Below are 17,301 nucleotides of genomic sequence, written 5' to 3' on the forward strand. Positions count from 1 at the left end.
TAACTGTATTCAACAGAACTATAATATAGCATTTCTTTTGAATTTAATTTAGTGATATATCTTCTTTAAATATATATATATTAAGAAAATCTTCCTCTTTGATTTTCATAAAGCAACCCAAACCACAAAAATCTGGTTATTTAAAGTTTTCTGATATATTTTCTCTTTTCTACTCTGCTATTCTTAGTTGTTGCATCTATCTATCTATGTATCTAATATATCTACTGTCTATCATTTATCTGTCTACTATCTGCCTATCTATTTATCTAATCTATCTATTCTAACATGTCTGCCTATCATCTATCTGCCTATCATCTATCCATCTATTTCAGCATTAGAAAGACACACAATTAATTTAATTTCTAATAAGAATGAGCCAAACATGGTTATACCCTTGGGGATATATACAGTGGTAGTCTATACCAGTTTTGAATCTAAAAATCATATATGTAGATACATCTGCTAGTTTTTAGAGACAAATGGATATATTTTGATCACATTGGCAATAGCAGAATTAGATAGAATAATGTAGGAATTATACTAAACTAAAACATAGGCAACAAGTAGTAAGTTTGAGAACGTTGAGACGGCTATAAAGGACCTACGCCATCAAAGGAGCAAAACTCAAAATGGAAAACGAAGCCGTACTTACTATGGGTTGTATTATAGTTTGCATGAGATAAAGAAGGTTGGGAAACAAATGTAATTAGTTATAATTACTGAAATAAATAATGTATTTAAATATAAATTTGGTTGCTAAGTATCTTGTAAGGTAACCAGTGAACTACATTTCTGACGTGGAATAATGTAATCATATAAAGTCAGTAAGCTTGTTGGGGATGGTAGATGGCTGTAGGTAGATGTAGACAGAATAAGTTTAGTTACAGAAGTATAAAGGGCAAAGTATCCTACATTGTCAGGACCAACTTGTAATGTTCAAAGAAAAGAGAGATTAGGTTAAAAGTATCATCATGATTGTTATTAACACATTTGTAGAAACAAGTATGAATATAATTCATGCCAACCAATAAGCTGTTTCCATTTTCAGTTGACTATAACACATAGACATTAGTTAAATGATGAGCTATATGAAATAAGTACATGTCTATTATGAATAAAACACAATGTGAACACAAATCTAGAAGTAATATTCATAGTACATAGCTGGAAAACAGTATGGCTTTACTAAGTCGCAATATTTTTCATCCAAGGGCATTCTTGTACTTACAAAAATTAAAGAGTTACTGAGGCAGTTGACATAAGCTATAGTTAACTACTTCCCCTGTCACACTCACTTTCCTCTGCTAGTAACATACAGTATATCATGGCTTAATTGATGAATTATATTCGACACACTGTTGCGAAACTGATTTAAATCACAACTTTAGTAATATTTATAACATCAGGTCTACTTCTTTTCAACAAGGCAGTAACTCAAAGCTTTGTGTTTTGCTTGTACGGTTTTACATAAATCTCATTTTCTTTTTTTATGAGAAAGAGAATATATTCAGATCGGCATAAATAAAGGTAATTAACTATCCGTATTATTTCCTTTCTATGAAATGAAATGTTAATTATAATAATTTCCGCTACTTTTTATTTTGATTTAATTCATGTTTAGTTTTTTTTGAACAACACATATCTGTTTGGTCCGATGTCACCAGTTGGTTGAGAACGCTCAGTACAATACACAACATGGCGATTGAGCAGGTGATTCTGTAAGTTTATTCTATAACATTTTACCATTAACCCTGACCATAACAAAGGGCTAGCAACTCCCCATCGAAGTCCATGAAATGAATAGCCTTTGAGAGCGAGTTCTGGGTGAGTTAAGGTGAGATAAATAATTTCATGTTATCATATTATCTCTCAGAAAAGCTGAGAAGAACAAAAGGTTTTTCCAACACAACACAGTCCAATTAGTGCATTTGCTTGAATTGTAGCTCATTAATTTCAAACTACATTAGGTAGGGCCAACTCAGAATCTTCCAGAGAAACTTGCCAACGCAGACCTTACGGGTCAGTCCCCTGGCTTGGAAGATCATCACAAAGTCCCACGGCCGCTCAAACTCAAAAGGCTCAACCCGAGAGGGCTTGGAGGGCGAAAAACTCTTCTGAGACGGACGGGCTTCTCTCGCTGGAGACGCACTGTCCTACCCTGCACCAGCATCTCCTCTGCTATGCTGTGCGTGACACTGTTTAGTGAATAAATCCCATCATTTGTCTACATTGACTTATTACAGTGTGCTCTGTCTAGTGTGTATTCATGTATATATTTATACACAGATACAAAATATACAAGCCTTTGCTCCATACATTTTGTGTTAGTTAATGTTTGTGAAGACACAAATGAATTTGGTATTGGCCAGCATAATCTTTTTATGTACACTCTAAATGTTGTCTGTTTTGCCTGTTTTTCTGAATGTATTGAAGTCTATCCTTCCCAATTGTTCACTCAGAACCAAATTGTATATTTTTCTTATTTTATGGTGTTGTGTAAGTTACTTGGTAATTTTAAGCCTCATAACCTCGCAGTAGCTTCTACATATCAATACATGACCAAAATTGCTGTACTTGCGAAATATTCTATGATTCTTCCGTCTGAACGAGTCATTATGTTTCACTAACAAGGCGGTAATGACTATAAAGCATATTGAAAAGAGTCCAACATGTCATAACATTCTCATCTAAGTGTTTTTGACCCTTTTTTGTTTGAATTAATGTGAAAGTATTTTGTAAGTATGTCTACTGTACAATGATATGTCACTTGTTCTCTTGCACAATGGAGCATGAAAACATTCTGATCCGATTAAGATTTTCTGTGAAATAAATTATGCAAGAATTATTTCAAAGAGTGTGCAGCCAGTGAACGTAGGATGCCAGCTGGTTCCTTGACAATGCAACGGGAAAATTCAGATTAGGAAGCTGTAACAAAACGTGAACTATCTTTCTGAATTGGATGATGCATAAAGGCACTTCTGCTATTCCCTTAGTGGTCTTCTAAACTCCATAGCATTTTATAGGCATGGTGACTTTTAGCCAACAATAGAAGTGGAAATATTGAATTATTCCTCAGTGGAAACTTAGAAAATCAGAACAAACACAATCCACTTTTGCACCATATTTTCATATACACAAGAGTACTCTGAAACACCTACTCATACATAACTGTAGATAGCTATTTTTATAGCAAAGAATATTAGCAACAGGTAATCCATGGGTGCCCATAGACAGAAGCAAAAGGGGAGACCTGAACCCAATCCCAAAAGATTATGCCAAATATCCTAGAAGATGATTTAATTAATTCATAAATAAGGGCCAATAGTAAGGAGGGAAGTATAAGAAATTAGGTGGCCTGAAGTGAAAAATGTAAACAAGTGTAAATTAAATGAAGATTACATTAAACAGAGATTTTATTGAAATAAACAGCAGCATAAAAGGGAGGAAGTAGAAAGACATTGGATTGATCATGGCCCCTCCAAATAATTTATGTAGACTACCATAACTAATCATCAGGCTTCTCTCACCATATTACAAAGATCTTGCTGGTATCCATTGCCACTAGCCTGCAAGACATGCTAACACGCCATCGATGTGAAAGAGATGGAGCCATGCAGCTCTGAAAAAGGTTTCTATCAGAAACACCATTATGCTTCAGGGTGAACTAGGATTTATGTTTTCATGGTAACTGTATTATACCTCTACTGTCCACCTTACTGTCCTTTGGACATTTAGGTCTCAGCCTCCTTGTTGGGCTTGTATACCCCTAAATGCTTAACCTTTCTTACTCTCCCTTGCCAAATCATTTGGCTCATGTTGAAAGTGATTTCACAGTCATTGCCTTGTGTTCCCCATTGTTCCTGAGTCAGTACTCCTGTGTTTTAATGCCCCTTGACTCTGTTTGCAGTGTACCCATTCTCATATGCTTGTATATATTCTGTATATGCCCAATACACGAATTCTACCCCTGTACTACATCTTGTAGGCATCATCATGTTCCTTTATGTAAAAAAAAGATTGATTTATGATTTATTTTAGTTATAAAACTTTATGAAAATGTTATTGGAAAATCTGGTGGCCACATTCTCTCACTCTCACATGCTCTTTTAATGTTTCCCTACCTTTTCTGCCAAACACTTCCGAACCACTTTGGAGGATCGAGGGAAAATATGTCACTGGAAGCATTGGCATTTTGGTGAAAGTTTGCGCCAATTTATGTCCACGGAGGTGCAGACAAAGTTAGAAGAGAGAAAATAAAAGAGAGAGAATATGAAAGAGAGAAGGCAGAAGCAAGAAGATGAAAGAGAGAAGGTAGATGATAGAAGATAAAGAACAAAAAGATGCAGAAGTGGTCGACAGAAGAAGACGTGGTCAGCAGAGAAGGTAGGAAAACATTTAGAGTGTATGAGTGAAAGGGCCCACGACTTTCAGACAAAAATTGTGAGATTTTTTTTAGTTAGAATCCAAATGCACAAGTCTAAAATATATAGAATACCTGATTATTGTTGTAAGCATAAAAAATTAGAACACATTTACCATCAAATCTCTATTTTAATTATATATGTCATTCTATTCTTGTTCTAATCACGCTTATTTTACTTTTAGCCCTTATTCATGGCATAATATACCGCATATAATAATTTCCTTAAAAATTACTATTATCTGGAATTCACAGTAATAATTCTTAGATTTTATACAAATCTAACTCAAATTTGTACATTTTTTTCTCAGTTTTTCTAAAATTACTATAGGAATTAATGTATAGAAATAGAATGTAATAATAATAATAACTTTTGGGTGACATGGAACTTGGTAAAGCACTAGGAAAAGACAATCTTGGAACAGCTAGTCACTTTATAGACTATTTCATCTTTATGCATTGTAACTATAGCACTTTTCATTTCTAAGAGATTGGAAAGCCAACAATTTTAAAGGCAGACCCAAGAAATGGATGAGTTAAAATATAACGTAGCACGTAAAAAGGCAGAACACAACACAAGCTAAAAATGTGAATGCAGAAAAAAATCCACGCACTTTCATATTTCCAACAGAGAAAAACAAAGAGATAGTGGATCACGCATGATCATTAATTATGCTACATGTGTTACTATATTGGATTGGTCTTTTGATCGGATGTCCGTATATTGATATGTGCTATTTAAGCTCTCACTGTTGAATGTTTGGTTAACTTGCAAAAGACCTCATTGTGAGGTTGAAACATTGTTCTTTATCTCAATAAATCTGCCTGACATTGGAACTCTTGAGTGCCTGGAGCCTTTATCTAGTGCTTTAATTGACGTCCCCTCCACCAGTTGGATGATTGGAGAGAGGACGTCACCACAAGCACCGCCATTTTGGCCTCCAAAAGAGAAAGATCTCAAGGTAGTTTAACCATGCAAGCTTCATATAACTTGCCTTTCCTAGTTGCTACAAAAGAAAATTGTGCCATGCAAGCATTTTAAAAAATTTAATTAGCCTTTTTAATAATATTTGAAATACTTCTATTACTTATTTTGTTTATAAAATGAAAGCATGATTTATGGGCACTTCAAAAAGAAAATATATATTTTTAACAAAAATGAAATTGTTTATGTCAACTATTAGTTTTGAATAACTACAATAGGCCAAAGCATAACATTTTTAAATACACAGCTGTAGTCATTTAAACACTGAATTGCAAACTCTTTATGGCGCCATAACTAGATTTTAACTTAAGAAATAGCAGTTTAGTTTTTTTGAAAAACATTTAATTTATTACCTGGATAAATTTTGAATCAACAGCTGCTGGATAACAAAGAACATAATTGATTAAATAAAATTACTTCCCAGTTCCATGCAATTATACAAATACTCTAATGTATTATGCTTAATATTTAATACGTACACTTAATTTATCAATGTAATATTTATTAAATAACCATAAAAAGCAAGAAATTAATAGGTTTACTCATTTTTCATATATATATATATATAGTGTGTGTGTGTGTGTGTAAAATACATTGTTTTATTCATAGCCAATAATACTGTTTGTTAGTGGTTGTTGTTACCAGTTCTTCATGCATGTATTCTATTTCTTATAAACCTGCTGCATTTATTTCGTTTTTCTACATGGATCACTTAATGAAACAGACACCATCAATGCAATGTACACAATAGATAACATTATTCATAACATAATTTCCCAAACAAACTGGTACTTTTTTTTTTTTTTTTTTAAGGGAATTATAGTTATTCTCCTTGTAAAAAAAACCCAAACCTACAATGCAGTAACAAGTGTAACAAGAGCGAGGGCTTAACTTTTATATGAACTTTGTCATGTATATATATATATATATATATATATATATACATACATACATACATACATACATACACACACACACAGCACTGCCAGAATCTTACTTGATTTTGTGTCAGCCAACAATTTAAAAAGATCACGCGTTTAGATAAGGATGACCTTCATGTGATTGATGGCTGTTTCATGCACTCGGTGACCTATAATTAATCTACCTTATCTAATGCACTTTAAATATTTTCCCTACTCTGGATACAATCCCTGGAGGTTAAGTTATTAAGTTACTTCATTTGCTTACGTGGAAGTTTACTTTTGAATATTCTTAGCCTCTTCATATAATATTAAATATTTTATTTTTACTACCAAATCAGGAATCCAAATATAGTTATCATTTTTAACTAAGATGAATGTGTTTTTTTCTACCATTCACTAGAGCAGGCAAACAAAACAATATGAATCCCTATCCCTCTTTCTCTCTCTCATATATATAAAAATCCATCCCTTTGCCTTGTTATTGCTTTTTCTTTCTCTCTCTATCACTCGTTTCCCCCCAACCTCCCTTTCTCTTTCTCACTCAACCACTGACACCAGTCACCTGTGGGTATATACCAGGGATTTTGCTAAATAAATGTGCTACTTTTACTTTGACAGCATAATAGTCCATGAGGTATGGATCAAAAGAAAATGTGCGAGGAGGTAATATCTGGCAACATCTCTTCACCTTCCATTTAAAGGTCGTGGTACGTGTAGATTTTGCGTACAGCCTAGGCCGTAACCGTGACGGAAAATCATTAGTTTAGTAAATGGTCTCCAGGTTTTCTTTTTTGGGCTATAGGGTTAAATCTATAGCAGTCATGGCATTCGTTTCAAACATAACTGAACATTTTGTTATTTGTTTCTTCTTGGCAATAGTTGTACTGCAGTGTGAATCAGCTTGCTGACAGCTGTCGTTTCCCAGAAAAAGAAATTCTCAACTTTTTTAGGTTCTGTTAACTGTTTTATTAACCTCTATAAAAATGTGCTGCATTGGCCATCAAATACACCTTTGATGGATTAATTAATGCTGTTTATTTAACCCATGTTAATTAAATAGCCACCTGTGCTTATATGAGAAGAAACAGAAAATACACATGTGCAAGTGGACCAAAAACAATTCACGTAAATGTTTTGGTTAATTTTTGGGCCATTCTTTGCCCATATGTTTTGTACGATAATTGAGGTGCTTTTTAAATTTGGAAACAAAATTAATCGTCCAACACCCACATTCACACTCACATTCTCCACCAACCGCTTCCATGTCTTGCAGCTCTGCTTCTTCTCTAGCATCAGGCTCATCTTCTCTCTCACGTCTTCTTTCTTCGTCCGTACAACCTCCCAGTGAACTTCCAATTCCAATTGGGGAGAGGATGACACTAGAAGCGCTGTAATTTTGCTGAAGTTCACTGGTGGTTCTCTTCGGGCAAAATGGCAGAGCTCACTCCCATAATCCTCCAACTGGGAGACAGCTCTGCCATTTTTGTGGTAATGTATGCAGAGATCTGGACAAAGAAAGAAGACAGAAGACAGAAGACCAAGAAGATAAAGAAGATGCTAGAGAAGAAGTGGAGCTGTAAGACACGAAAGTGGTCGGCCAAGAAGCAAGGCACATGAGAGCGTGAATGAGTGAGCCCACAAAATTCAAAAGAAAATTCTGAGCTTTTGGTTCTTTCGTAGGGGGGGGGGTCTTGCCTCTTTTTCAGAGATAAGTATGAAGTGACTAAATATGTAAATTGTTAAGTGTGCAATTCGTACAAAACTGAATGCACAAGTCTAACAGAAAACATGCTCTAGACTAGAATTAAAAAATAACTATTACTTGTAAATAAGTAGGAATACATTTAGCTGTATCATTTTTTTTTTTTAAAGACTATTATTTCTCTCTTCTTGGCAGATTGTGTTAGAAATAAGGCACCTTTTTGTCTGTCCATATGTTTGATAGGACCTCTGCTTTTTAAGCAAATCTTAGCCTTAAGGTTTATTGGTGACTAGATTTGCTCATACAAACGCATCTGAATAAAGCTTTTCTATTGCCGATTTTCTTACTGATTGTAATTAAAATACCTAACGGAATACAGAGTATTTTCATGGCCCAAAAAGTTCAGTTTTTGCTCTTTGTAATTTGTTAAAACATATTTAGTTACAAATTTCTAAAGTGATTTTTAGGGAGAACCTAAAACACAAAAATACATGTTTCCTCTCAGTTCCAGGAAGGAGTTTTGGAGGACTATCCAAAAAAACCTAATTATTTATTGACAATAGTGAAGTGTCTATAAATTCATAATTATTTATTTTTAGTAGTAATACATACATGTATATAAAATAAATATCTATGGATTCCTTTCAAGGAGAATGTTGAGCTACACATTGTTCCAGTCGCAGCATCTAGGAATTTATTGTTGAAATAAACACTTTAGAAGAAATTAGGCTTTTTTCATTACCAAAAAGCACTGCCCAGGTACCATCATCACTCCCCCCAACAAAAAATGATCTTGATGACATCACAGACAAGGTGTGATTTAGGAGACGTTTGGTAGACTTTGACCTTTTACAGCCAAGGTCTTCTAAGCTTAAGTGATTGTATTTTTTTATTTATATAAGTTGGTCCACTGAGGGGAAATCACAATGTTCCTTGACCTTGATTAATTATGGACTAGAGTCCATAGCTTGGAATGTTTTAATGAGACACAACATGGCACATATACAGTATGTAAATACTAAATTATACTAGAGATGTGCTTATTTTGACCATTACTTTAAGTAGAAAAGATTAGATTTTATTAATGATTCCGGTTGTGACTACCGTATGAATATTTGTCTATTAACATTGGTTTTCTGTATTCTATGATGCTGTTAGCTGATCTACTTTCATAGAGTAAACATATTGCTAAATTATGCTTTCTGATTAGAAGGATTTGTTAATTTTGATGGGTTCCTGATGATTCCCGTATTCCTGCTGGAGAATAACTAGGGTCTTATAATGAGAGTAATTATAAGCGATGATTGATTGAGCACACCTGGTGAAACACTTAATTGGCATTGCAAGTATTAGAACAATTATTTGCCTGCAGACATTATTGAATCTGACAATGGCAATAGTGTAAAGCACCTGCTTACTTTAAAGTTCCTACAAATGTTTCTTGTAATATATGTGTCAAACATGGAAACTATAAAACTAAGTATGTATCATTTTTTCAGCTAGCACATGTATCCAAATCACCTAATTCAATGTTTCTTTTAGAATATATGACGTAGTCAGCACCAGAATAAATCACCGTCGTTGCTTTGTGGAAAACTGAAATGGTCTAAAAGTTAAGAAATGTTTTTTAGACTAGCCAAAGAAGTATAATATTAAAGCACTTTATGAATACTTTAAAATGCATTTTTTTAGAAGTTAAAAAAAAATCACTTAGCTTAAGGAGAAGTCAGATCCCAGCCTCCTTCATACTCCGACAATTATTGCCGCTGATTAAAACCAATGGGAACATTTGATCCCCCAGAGACGTTCTTCAAGCCAGAGCTGACCGGTGGTAAGTATATCGCATGTCAGATGATGTGTTCTGCCGGACACTTCACCTGCATGGAAAATAGCTGGAGGTGGGGAAAATTCATATAGGGGATTCTGCAGAATCCCCATAATATATCCCTATTATTTACAAAATAGACACCATCATATATCATGTCAGCAAATACCAAGTCTGGAGAATGAGCAAAAACATCCCTTTGGTTTATATAGAATGCTTGTGCTAAACCCTGCATACCAAGTAACTTGCATTGCAATTAATGGTTTCGTCTAAAAGTAAAATTTTAAATTAAATAATTATACAGTATGTGTTTTAGAACATTTTGAAGACACTTGTATACTTTGTGGTACAAGTTACTATATGCATGTAATTCTCAATACTACATATCTTATGTCACTAGGACTTTTCAGATTTAGGTGTCATTTTGTAGGATTGTTGGAAGAATTTGAAATGTGGAGGTTTTGTTTTTTTTTTGTAACTGTCTGCTGTGAAAGTCAAACAATGTTTTATTGTGCGAGTGAATCACTGGTTGTATTCCCACCTGCTTACATGTTTAACGGCTGAACAGGTAAAATACATATCATAAGAGTAAGTGAACTGCTGTGTAATGCGAAGAAAAAGATACAAGACAGTTGCGTTCAACCTATACCGACCCAGAGGAAGGTATATAACAATCTCCACTGATGCAGTTTATAACTTTGTCTACTGGGCATACATTCCATGAAATAAATATTTGTTTGCATAAAGATCAGAATAGCTCCACATTTAAACCACCAGGTATGTTCAACATAGAAATATAGAATTTTACCCATGTCCTTTCATATCTGTAAATACTACGGCTTGATGCAGATCTATTCCTAGTCAGTTAGACTATTTTTATTAAATTTACTAATCAGAATTAACATTAATCTAAACATTAGCCAATTGCCCATACTGTTAAATTTTAATATAGATGAGAATAGTTTGGCACATTTAGTTTGCAGATTATTTAATAATGATAGTCTTGCCCACCTATAGTCCTCTGCTTGAAAAGGTGAATCTGTAAACAATTTCTAAAATGCCACATTTATTTTGATTTAAAGGCCGACTCTAGTAAATATATATTAAAACTTTAAATTATGCAAGTTGAAATGTCTGTCTGAAATTCATAAAATATAGTGACATCTAGGGTCCCAACTTGCTGGCCACTGGGTTGAGGAGGTTAAAGTTCTGTAGAAAGCCCTTTTTAGATGCATAGATCCCCTCTAGTGCCTCCCCACCTCCATTCCTGCTTCATGAGATGGGGCACTGACATTAAAAACAATAAATTACATTAAAAAAATAACTCCCATGTAGGGGAGCCAGGAAGGTAGACAATGAAAATCAACCTGCAACCAGTGGTGGAAAAATCTCTAAATGTTTTTGAGTTCATCCAGAGTGGTGCAAATGATGCTCTTCACCTAATAATCATATACTTGACCATTATGCCTGGTTGCACAGGAGATGGTATATGTATATATGTGCATAAGTCCCCCAGAGTGGTTGAAAGATGCATTACACCCTCCATTGACTTCGCTGGGCACAATAGACATTCTAGACTGTAGAGCCTATTCAAATTAATGGTGTAAAGGGCATAAAACTTCTTCTGTAGCCAACTCGCAAACACTCACAGTTAACTGAACAGATCCCAGCGTAGTTCTTTGATTCGCCAACTTGCAATGTTTTAGCCCTTAATATCTGCTCTTTCTGAAGCTAGAGGCAACTGATTTAGATTACAAATGCTATAACCACTTCTCATTTGTAAGAAAATGGTTTGGCTATATCAATTATAAACAAAGCATGCTTTCTTCGGTGCATTATACAATGTATTTCCCATGTGTCTTCTTTTTGGAGTATTTTTCTTGTGTCGAACACTTTACAATACAGTGTGACCATTCTCTAGTATTATAGAAAGGTTTATTATATAAATACTCAATGTATATATTTTCTATCCATTCAACACAGTACATCTAATATCAAATTCCCTTAAAAAGATTTAGTAGAACCTCAATAAACTTCTTTACTGGAACCAATGTGCATTCTCCTTCATTTCTTTTAACATATTTTCAAATTCTATGTATAAACTCTTGTTTTTAGTCTAGGAAGTTCATTCAGCATCCATGGAATTATATTGTTGTATACTGAGATATATGCTAATTACAGATCTTAAAAATTATTTCTATGATCATGGTTTTATATACAACAGACCAAAGATGATCTAAATGTTTCTAGACCAACCCAATGAAATGCTTCAATACAATACAAATTTGAAAATGCATAACACATAATGTATCTTCCTGATCATTATAGTATTAAATAATACTTTATAGTCTGGGTAATAAATAAAAAATTATCAAAATACAGCAAAGATTAATGACCATTGTGATCTACATAGTCATGAAATAAATAGAAAAAAAACTTCCTTAAAAAAAATAAAGAAACTACACTCATTACTTTTTATAGAGCATGCTTTGCACAATTCTAATTATTGAAAGCTAAGAAAGAATCAACAAACCATTGTGGAAACAAACAAAAAAATATATTTTTAATTGAAAAAATCTTTATACTCATGTTCCTTTGAAGAAAAATGCATCCTTACAGCTCAACTGCATCAAAGAAAAAATGTTAAAAGAGAAAATAACATTTCTATAGAATTGCTAAGCAGTATAGACCCTTGGTTTCTGACATGTTTTCAGAATAAAAGAAATGCTGATTGCATTATGCCCATGTTATATCTGTTTCATATTCTGAACTGATTGAAAAAAACCACAAGAAAGAAGCTTTAACGGTTAGAGAAAGATAGCATTATATAATTTCCAAGGATGGACGATGACGTTTCACAATAATGCTTCTTCTCCCGCCATGTGTAAATTATACCAACTATTAATATTAATCCATATGAGCTACACGCCGATTGTTCGGAAGGAAGAAGTCTGTATCAAATTGATTTATTCGTGTATAATGTTTGTGTGTCTGTTCTGCTTAATTCACCTTTGGTTTGACATTATTAACTTACTGATATTATCAGAGACACACAGTTACATGATGCATAATTAATGATCTGCACAACACGAATCCCGAAACATTATCAAACAGTGGATAATTGTACTTGTTGCTATAACGGGCTTCAAAGTTTAATTAAAAGGAAGCAGAGAAAATGGGTTTATGGGATTTTCGAGCGCATTTTTCATCTGGACACAATTAAAAGTACTTGCTATGTGACTAAACTACCCAGGGGTGTATTTACCTCCAGTGACGACCTAGGCCCGACAGTGTCCCTAGCCATTCAACTTGACCTCGACCTATGGAAGTGGATGAAAATGCCGTGCCTATGCCTTCTGTGGAGACACATCTGGTGTCACAGGTTTATGTGTTAATATATATATTGTAACAAGGTGCAGGGTGTTGTTGTGGAAGGGGTATACATTCCTCCTCGATTTTTCAGGGTTTTATGTGACATATAGGGCAGGCTGGTGCTCCACCCCGCAGTTTACATGCACCTGGACTGACACAGGATCCAGGCCGGGAGTTTAAGCTGACTCCAATGCACTGGTCAGCTGCAAGTAATTAGCTGCACTGACTGCAATAAAGCCTGACCTGTTGGACAGAGGGAAGAAAGAGTTTGTTTGGAAGCAGCAGGGCTTGCTATGCACAAAAGAAACCATCAAAAAGGTTGGTGATATTACGTTTTGTTTAGACCCCGAGTAGTGAGGGACTTCTATGTTAGTAAGTGCTCAGACGAGCTAGGCTTTTGTTTATAGGGAAATTGTGTATCTGTATATTCCTGTTAAAATCTGAATACATGGATTACAAGTAAATGGTGGTTGATTACCTCACCGAGACTGTGGCTTTACTACCCTAGAGGACCGTGCTGTTTGGTGCCCTGTGTGGGTGCAGGACACACACACACAAACACACACTAGTATATTTATTCGTATGAACAAAATGTGCTGATCTCAATTCATTTGAACGTTCGAAAACAAGCAAAAAAGCTATGGATTTGTGTCCCAAATTTACTGACTTTCACGCTCTCTGAATGTCGCCCTACCTTCTTTGCTGACCACTTCAGCTTCCGTGTCTCACAGCTTAAATTCTGTGTCTAGCATCTTGTCCTTCTCTTTCTTTCTTTGTCCACATCTCTGTGGACATTACTGCCCAGCCATGTTCTGACAAAATAGCCAAGCTTCCGGATATGTCCTCTCCCCGATTGGAGAGTTGGGGTAGAGGATGTACCTGGATTCTCCACTATTTTGGCCTTGGATAATTTCTGCCGGAATGGTGGAGCTCTCTCCTGCCCCGATTGGAGAATTGGGGGGGGGGGGGGATGCCTCTGGAAGCTCTACCATTTTGGCAGAAGTTCACTGGGAGGTTATGTCTGCAGAGAGAAGAAAGAAGAGAGGAGAACAAGAAGATGCAAAGCAGGAGGATACTAGACACGGAAGAAGAGCTTAGAGACACGGAAGTGGTCGGCAGAGAAGGTAGGGGGACATTCAGAAAGCATTAGAGAGAAAGTGAATGGAAATAAAAGTGTAAGAGAGTGAGTAAGAGTCAGAGTGTGTGAGTATGGGCCCAAATTTTCATCTGAAACAGACAGGAAATGGAATTTGTTGTCTGAAAATGAATGGGTCAAAAATGAACTGAAAAAATATGTCTGGATCATTTTTGACCCATTCGCACATGTCTAATTATATATATATATATATATATATATATATAATGTGTTCTTTGATTATGTTGCCGTTCAGATTATACTTGCTAACATTGTAACATTCCTTCTTTTGTAATTACCTCAATGTATAATATGTTGTTGTTGATGTATTTTTTTCATCTGCGGTGTATTTCTGATTGCTGCAGGGTATACCTGTAATGTAGACATATTCTTAAACTGACAAATTCAGTATGGGTCTGGAAGATGCCTGTAAAATCACACCCGCACATTGCTCTAGGTAACGTATATAATGTATCTACTGATATTTCTCTCCTTGTTTTGCTTTTGTCAAATGAGACCTATCCATTTATGTACAGTAGTGGCACATAATAGAAAATAGATGCTTATAATGCCATCTAGTCATTTTCCTTTTGCAGTGGTTAAAGTATCAGACTTAAACAATTGTACAAAACAAAAAAAATAAAACCAAAATGTGTGTGTATTTAGTTTGGCAGTGATATAATAAAAAGGAAAGACTTTCCAGGATCTCATCAGATCAAAACTTTATTTCTTGAAATATTGGTGTATTCTATACACATAGGATTAGAAGTAAAAGATGCATCCATTTCCACTGTACACAGACTTACCAATTTCATGGCTATGTTTGCTTAAATTAAAAAAAAATTAAAAAAAATGTACTATATACAAAGCCACATGCAAACACTGGCTTCGGCTTTTGTTTGGCAGATTTATCTGACAAACATGAATTTTTTTTTTTAATTTTTTTTTTTAACAATAGAGCCAACACCAGACACTACAGGAAAGGAAGCCAAGCTGGAAGAGAGCGACTAAATGTGTATCCGCTTCTTCTTTCATTGTGTCCTTGACCATGCCCAGAAGGACACACGAGTACCTGGTAAGGCTTGGCTTGTGCGTGAAGGTCTACGGTCTGGCTTGACCCAACAGGCTTGTCTACATCTGACTATTATACACCAAAGCCTTTGTATGTCATACACAACCCTACAAATTCCATTTATATGCTGTTATGAATGAATTATTCTGTATTGAGTTTAAAATTGAACAAAATCATATATAGTGAACAAAATCATTTTTCTAAGTTTATTTAAAATCGTGGATAGTGGGCCAGTCCTAGGGTTTTTATTACCCTGGGTACGCCATGACTTTGGACCCGCTTGTATGTTGTTGCTTTGCTACTACTGAGAGAACAAGGTGGTGGCCCTCCAATACATATTACAAGAGGTAGCTGCCGAATTTATCTATATGCTCCCCCTCTACAAAAAATATATAAAAATGTTGTAATAAAACCAGCAACTAATCTTTAGTTCTAATTCTTAAGCACTGAAGTTTTGTCTCCAGTTTATATTATAGCTGAAATGAAAGTACATGAATTATTTATCTTCAAGAAACAAAACAAAGTTTTGTTTGCAAAATGTTATATTTTGTTAAACACAACAATACATTTCAAAAAAGTATTTTCAGGCTTACCTTGTTCTAAAGTTCGAAGGGTGAGGATGTCCATCATACAATGATAAGTAATCATACTCTTCCTCCAGAGCGAATGATTGAAAGGCAATCTGGATTCTGTTGTGTTCTTCTCCTACTATTACCCATGTACAGTTTGCACCATTTGGATAACCATATGGGAAGCCTGGACTTTCTATAGTTCCATTCAAACCTTTTAACGTTCCACCACAAGTATATATAAATCCTGCAAAGTAAAAGGGAATATTTAATAAACATTAAAGACAAACTCTAAAATATGTAGATATATTCAAAGAAGAATGCAAAGGGTGGTCACACCAAATATTGATTTAATTTACATTTTTTGTTCTGTTAAGAAAAAAAAACAAAAAAACACACACCTGTGTAAAACGTTCACACTACTATATCAAACATACATATAATTGTAGCACAATTTCTTCACAACAATCCAGATATTCCAGAAGTGAGCAGTACAATATAATACAGGAATATTTTTGTGACATTCTTGTCCAAACTGTAAGCATCAATAAGCATTAGTGACACTGATGGTGATTGGGAAGGATCCTCAGATAATGACCATTCCTGGGAACATTCATGGATTTTCTTCCAATCTCAAGGTCTCAGGGTGAAGGGGCCAAACCTCAGGTTCACAAAGTCTATAGCAGACTCATTCATAATCCACATCCATCTGATAATAAAGAAAATTCACAATTTTCCTGCCAGTGTCTCACAGTTGATAATTGATATCCCTGTCTAAATGTATGTTATTCAATTGAGCGTATCTCAAGTCAAGGTTTCCATGAGGACCAGTATTAGAGCCATTTGGGCAATACATTTGATGAGTTACTAGATAGAATCTGCATGATGGACTATTAAAGGGTTAATATTTAAAGACTCTCAGGGTCAGTTTATTTAGAAAGTTCCCAGGCATGCTTATGACTCTAAATGCAAATAGTTTGTGTTTTTGTGAACGTTTGGTTTTTAGATTCTGTGATATATATATATATATATATATATATATATACACTCTACAGTAATATCATAAAAAATGCCAGTTTATGTTTCAGCAGACAAAAAGTTGTGGTGATATACAAGGAGTTTAGACACTAAACAAAGATCCAGAAAACTACATCACAACTGTTATATTCATCATTTTTTTTTTTTTTTTTTACAGCTCCCCCTTTGCAAATGCACTGTTTACATCCCTCTGATTTGGTTTGGTACAGATAGCACCAATGGGTAAAAAGTAAAAAATACTAGAAATAAAAAGCAATGTC

At 34.7% G+C, this 17,301-nt stretch overlaps 1 protein-coding gene across 1 annotated transcript in view; it reads right to left on the reverse strand.

The window, feature by feature from the left end:
• The window catches only part of LOC149305636 (CUB and sushi domain-containing protein 3-like), a 403,051-nt gene extending 386,164 nt beyond the window's left edge, over positions 1 to 16,887 (reverse strand). The window contains exons 1-2 of the mRNA XM_089477264.1: positions 16,872 to 16,887; positions 16,028 to 16,250 (exon numbers count right to left, since the gene is read on the reverse strand). Coding sequence (XP_089333390.1) covers positions 16,028 to 16,250; positions 16,872 to 16,887 — 239 coding nt within the window. The remainder of the gene's footprint in view (positions 1 to 16,027; positions 16,251 to 16,871) is intronic.
• Between the last annotated feature and the right edge of the window lie 414 nt (positions 16,888 to 17,301).

Source organism: Sceloporus occidentalis, unplaced genomic scaffold, assembly GCF_023333645.1.
Source record: "Sceloporus occidentalis isolate IW3139 unplaced genomic scaffold, rSceOcc1.0.p SCAF_11, whole genome shotgun sequence".
In the NCBI taxonomy this organism is placed as follows: domain Eukaryota; kingdom Metazoa; phylum Chordata; class Lepidosauria; order Squamata; family Phrynosomatidae; genus Sceloporus; species Sceloporus occidentalis.